Genomic DNA, 6,544 nt, shown 5'->3' with positions numbered 1-6,544 from the left:
TTTTACTATTTAAAATTGCTTTCTATTTGAATAGATTTTCAAATGTAATTTATTCCTGTGATCATACATAGGTAAATTTTCAGCATCACTACTCCAGTCTTCAGTGTCATATGATCCTTCAGAAATCATTCTAATATGCTGATTTGCTGATTATCAATATTTAAAACAGTTGAGTACATTTTTTTTTTCAGGATTCTTTGATGAATAGAAAGATCCAAAGATCAGCATTTATCTGAAATAAAAAGCTTTTGTAACAATATACACTATTCCATTCAGCATAATTTTGATACATTTTTTGGGAAAGAAATTATAGAAATTAATAATTTTATTTAGCAAGGATGCTTAAAATTTATCAAAAGTGATGATAAAGGCATTTATAATGTTACAAAAGATTTCTATTTCAGATAAATAATGTTCATATCGATATCGGAATTATATCGTATCGACTGAAATTAAGAAATATATCGTGATATAAATTTTGGCCATATCGTCCAGCCCTACCTCAAATTTGGCCTTTCAGCATTTGTAGATGCAAAAACAGAAACCATTCAGTCCCTTTATGAAGCTGTTTTCATTGTGGACCCCCAAGTACATTTGTCTGGATGTTTTCAAATTATGTTCAAAAGAACAGAAACATTTTCTTCATGAGACATGCCTCACCCCTCTCTCTCTTATCTATCAGTCATTAACCAATATGGGCTCATTTTCCACATCTGCTGTGAGTTCACTGCTTTTGCATGTTGCACGTGTACATGTTTTGACCGAACAAGTGTAAGATAGAGAGATATCCTATCTCTCTTCAGTCTGTTCTAGTGTTGTCAAAAGACCCGGTATTTCGGTACCAAGTCGGTACTAAAAAAATGAAAACGTTACGGTACCAGATTTTTTTAAGTACCGGTGGTACAGAGTACCCGGTCAACCTGGTTCTTGATGCGCTATCCGAAAGCTTTATTACTTGTGGAAAAACTTGAAACAATTTTAAATAAGTATAAAGAATGGCATTGGTTTTGTACATTTAATTTTTGTTTAACGTTATTAATAAAAATGTTGTTCAATTAGCATGTTTTTGTGTTTTGCTTTGGTACCGAAATTGGTACCGAGAACCGTGGATTTTCACTGGTATTGGTACCGAATACTGAAATTTTCGTACCGTGACAACACTAGTCTGTTCTAGTGATTCTTTAACTGTCAAAGTGTGACAATCAGATCAAACCCTCTCAGTCAGTAAAACACAAAAAATGACATTTAAAAAAGGGCTAAAAATTCTTACAACAGAGAGAAATGAATCAAAGCTAGAGATAAAAGCTTGACTGAAAGATTAGTATCACTCTGGATCATGAAACGGTAAATTTATACACAAAAAAAAAAACAGTATTAGCATATTAAAACATATTAGCTATGATTTTAGTCAATCAATGACATAATGAATAATAATTTTAATAAGCCTTTTATTTGGCCATAACATTTCCCAAAGAGTGTGTCATCTGACTAGTTTCACAATACCTTCTTGTCTCGTGAATATGAGAGTGTTAAGACAATCCCACGGTTGCCAAGGGAACAATCTCTAGGGCAACGGCCACTCATCACCCCAACAGGGCGACCAGACGGATGAGGTCACCCTGAGGGTGACATTACTGCTTAAAGCAGACATGGAGCAGAACACCCATATGAAACACCAAATTTTCAGGACTGCTGAAAAATCAAGTCATCCAGACAGACACCTCGCCAACAGATGAAATCATTCTGCAAAATTACACCATTTGTTACTGTAACAAGACATCACCGATGGGATTTACCATGTCTGTACACGTGCATGATACATGCTTATAATGAATGGGGATTTTGGGGCAACATGAGACCCAAACAGATGGATGTAGTTAAACCAGGCCGCTCACAGTTTATTTGACTAGCCTCAGGTCACACAAACATGCTTATTATTCAAGCCATATGTGTGATCTTTCCTTTAAAAAGTAAAGACATATCAAATTGATCTGCATCCACGCACAAATACATACTACTGCTGGTAATTATCCGGCCCAGTAAAGAAACACCAGGGATTTTTTTTTTAAATGAACACACACTCACACAGATAACATCCACACACAAACACAGATAAACCAAGAATAACATACACACACACCCCATGAGGAACCTCAATGTTTCCTGGCCTTTACAAAAGCGGCAGTCTTCTTAAATCTGATTTTTATGTTGAATATGATACCAGTAAGGTGACATTTATTTTCATGCTATGACTGATAATAAAATTCTATTCTATTTTACCTAAATAAAATTAACCTGAAAACTAAAACTAATTGTTTTTAATGCTACAAGTGAATTTAGGCATCACAACATTATAATGTACAGTAGAGCCCGACCGATATGGGTTTTTAGCGCGCTCTGCTGGACAAACTAAGTAATTACACCATTTCAAGCATTTTATCGGCATTATATGTTCTGTAAAAAAAAAATGTTCATATCGGCGGCATATTCGCCGATACCGATATATCGGCGACAGGCTCATATCGGCCGATAATATCGGCAAAACGATATATCGGTCGGGCTCTAATGTACAGTACAAAAAATGGATATTCATTTAAGATTTGATTACTTCTAACTCCATTAGTAAATTATTTGTGTTTAAGATGAACATTAAGTGAGCGTTAGATAACAGCAGCGGTAATCTAAATCTAAAAATAGCAGAAATTAGCATGCATTATTAAAAGGGTGGTTGATCAGCTTTTTTCGAAGCCTTGATTGTTTTTATGCGGAGCAGTGTACCATGCTATGCGTTCATGCTTCATTAAAAAAACATTTCACATGTTTTACCTTTATTCTACACTGCTGTTTCCGCTCTCGTCAAAACGGTCTGATGAGTTCCTGGTTCTATGAAGCCCTTTCAAGCATTTTATCGGCATTATATGTTCTGTAAAAAAAAAATGTATTTCCCATAGAAATACGCAATCTTGCAGTAGTCCCTACCAGCCTTTTTTGTAGTCCTTAAACAGTGATTTCTTTAAAAGAAAATATCTAATTTTACATTGAACTTGGAGTGTTGTAACTTTGCAGATGTTGTTTATGCTCAAACAGCAACATTACAGACTAACTAAAGTTAAAAAAAGTGAAATCATAATCAACCACCCCTTTAAATATAACAGTGTGTAATATTGATATAGTTCAAACTTATCTTGTATCTCTAAAAATGACATCCTTCCATCGTCTATTAATAAATAAAAATATGAAGTTTTATGTTTCAGTTGTTTTAATTTGTCTTACCAGTATGGAGTGCATGCCCATGTATATGCGGCTCAAACACACCAGGACACACCAGCTGATGGCTAGAGAGAGACCCAGCAGCAGAGGATACTGTGAAAATACACACACACACACACACACACACACACACACACACACACACACACAGATTAGAATATGCTTCAGGTGATGAGATAGACAACTTCTGTAAAATTTCACAATGAAACTCATCAGTCGTGGCATAAATGTTAACCATTGATTACCTGTGTGCTTTTATAATAGTGCTTTCTGATTTATGTGTAGAATGAATTCAATGGTTAAAATTATTCACATTTTATCAACAACACAAATTGCACAGATGTAACTTAAAGTGAATTTTGAAACTGTTTGAACAAGCTAGTCCATCAATGTACATGAATTACCAGCAAAGGATTATATAGGACTGCTTTGCTTTTAACTTTTTGCACACACACGACTACAACAGATGGCAGAGGAGAAACAGCCTGTGTGAGAAAACATACACTGTCATCTCTCATAAGGAGCCAGAGGATACATTATCTGTCTCACTCTCTGTCATTTCCATGAGTTGTAGTACTATAGAGTAAACCAGATGTGTAGAAAGAACTCCGTAACACAGTATAACAGCTTACACACAGATGGTGTTCTAAAAAACAAGTAAGCACACATGCAGACGTGTGCAGAGACACACACACACACACACACACACACACACACACACACACACACACACATACATACATACACACCCAGTGTCGTCATGTTTGGCTGTGAGCCCAGTGTCACAGTGACACCACAGCTAATGCTAACCTGTTTCATGAAGCTGAAGGGTATCTGTTTTGGGTGTGTGTCCATATGTCTCAAGTGTCCATGGTAGTATCTATGAGCGATACCATTCTCATCATTGCCACTTGCATAATGCATTTGTCAACAGATGGACCCCTCCTGTGGTACAACGGCCGTTCAACCAACAAACACTGAAGTCAAACCCTCAGCACACCATAAAACAACCACTTAACTACAATTACTGTCCCACAAAGCAAAAGATGGTCAGGCAGATGAAAAGAGTGACCCAAAGCCAGAAGGAAACTGTAAAAAGAGCTGCCACACTTTTAACCAACTATGCTGGTTAACAAACATAACATTTAATCATAAACACTCTCTGTATTTCATCAGATAAGTTACATTTCATAATTATTTATAGCAGGATGTTTAGAATGAAAAAAAACCTAAATATTGTCCAATTTCACACATTTTTTTTTTGTCACAAAATAACTTCATGATACATTTTAAATAGAAAGTTCAAATGAACAGCATTTATTTGAAATGGAAACCTTTTGTAACATAAATGTCTTTTAATTGAATACATCATTGATAAATAAAAGTATTAATAAAAATGGTAGGGCAAGTATGCAAGTTTATGCATGCAGTATGCAAGGTTTGAGTTTCACGTGTACATGTGTTCTCAGGTTATTTAAAAACATTCATTTGTATCAAATTGCTAAAACTTGCATGAATGTTAAAAAGCAACACATTCCTAGTCATCGTTCATTCGGATTAAGCCGCCTGTCTGTGTCTTTGGCTGCCCACATCCTTCTCAAACAGATTACTGCAGAGTTTAAACACTCCAGCAGAGATTTATATGCACTAACGTCCATGTTTAAACATGTACAGCAGTGGATTTACAGTGAAACACCAGCTGCCAGGAAAATGACACAGCAAATAATATGCTGCTTTAACTCAGGGATTTCCATTCAGTGCAGTATAATAAAAGGGAAAAGGACATTTCCCTCCGTGCTGTTCCCTTCAGCTCAGTGAAACTGGGAACAAATATTTTTCAAAACATTTAACCTCTAACTTCTGCTTTGCCTTGCAAAAGACATCCCCTGAATGAAAGGGAAAAGGAGAACTAACACAAACAGTTAAATGTGTCTGTTATGTGGAAATCTCTACTGTGGCAGGAGCTCGGTTACACAGTTTTACAAGACTCCGGAGAGAGTTTTGATCACTTAAATGTGAATTATGTAAATTCGGTGCCACTACCATCACCAAATGGAATAGCAAAAACAATGACTATTATTGGTCGGCAAACAGAAAGTTCTGCCTCAAACTCATGGTATTGGTTGAGCTAATGCCACTGTGTTGGGATCAACACATAACATGGCTTCTGCCTACTGCAATGCAATTTAGCAAAAGATCAGAGGACACGATAAATAGAAGATAAGATCAGATCTCAATGTTGAATTTACATTTCAAACTTTAGTAACCCGAATTAACTATAAAACCATGGAGGAGAAGCCATATGTCTGACTAGATTGTCTCTGACAACAGAACAAATGCACCCGCTGTAGCACACACCTCTATGGTGTCATACAGTGTAACTGTGTCAAGTGATTCAGATGAACATCAGAAACACAACCATTAAAAAACCCAAGGATTCAAACATAGAGAGTTAGACCATGCTGGTTTTCCAGACCGCACCTCATGCCCTGAGACCACATGACACAGATGCAGGACCACAAGCTGAACCAACTCACAGAGATCTTTCTCTCCCTTTCATCTGAGCCTTAGCTAACCTCATATGCTAAACATCTGCCTCTGATTATAGACTATATGTGTGTGTGAGAGCTCTCTGCAGCTGTGTATGCTGGTGTGTGTGAGAGAGAAGGGTAGAGCTTTGATGGCTAAGATTGTATGTGTAAAAGTATATTGCATTAATAATGTGCCTGTAATCTCCATGACAACAGTATGAGGGAGTGTCAGCCAGTAAGAGACTGAGAACGTTTATTTTTATGTGCATGAGTGTGTTGCTTATCCTGCTGAAGCGTCTTCACACAAATTCAAATAACACACACACACTTACCCAAGAAACTGACTGAACCATACTGAAGGGCCAATGGTTAAAATATTCTTGAAATACTCACAGATATCACAAACTTGACTGAACATTGTTTTTTTGACTCTCATTTACATTTGGCAGAAGCTCTTATTTAAAGGGGTCATATGACGTTGCTAAAAAACGTCTCAGGTTACTTATGTAACCATGGTTCCCTGAGTAGGGAACGAGACACTGCGTCCTCTAGGGGTCGCTATGGGGAACGCCTCGTCGTGACCCGTGTCTGAAGCATACATTGAAAAAACACCAACTCGTTGGCCGGCGACAGCCATGACGTCACTACCGGTGCGACTATAGTATAAATAGGCGCCGGGAGCACACATCATTCACTTCTTCGTCTGAAGCTTGCGTCCGCAGCATGGCAAGAAACCTAGAGGA

General features: G+C 37.1%; 1 protein-coding gene across 1 annotated transcript in view; it reads right to left on the bottom strand.

Annotated features, from left to right (window-relative positions):
- sgpp1b (sphingosine-1-phosphate phosphatase 1b) overlaps positions 1-6,544 on the bottom strand; it is an 18,628-nt gene that overhangs the window by 6,231 nt on the left and 5,853 nt on the right. Inside the window, exon 2 of the mRNA XM_016442261.1 lies at positions 3,274-3,363. Coding sequence (XP_016297747.1) covers positions 3,274-3,363 — 90 coding nt within the window. The remainder of the gene's footprint in view (positions 1-3,273; positions 3,364-6,544) is intronic.

The sequence above is a fragment of the Sinocyclocheilus anshuiensis genome, unplaced genomic scaffold (assembly GCF_001515605.1).
Source record: "Sinocyclocheilus anshuiensis isolate Anshui unplaced genomic scaffold, SAMN03320099.WGS_v1.1 scaffold487, whole genome shotgun sequence".
Lineage (NCBI taxonomy): Eukaryota > Metazoa > Chordata > Actinopteri > Cypriniformes > Cyprinidae > Sinocyclocheilus > Sinocyclocheilus anshuiensis.
The sequence above is the reverse complement of the archived record's forward strand: the minus strand, read 5'-3'. Positions and strand labels throughout refer to the sequence as shown.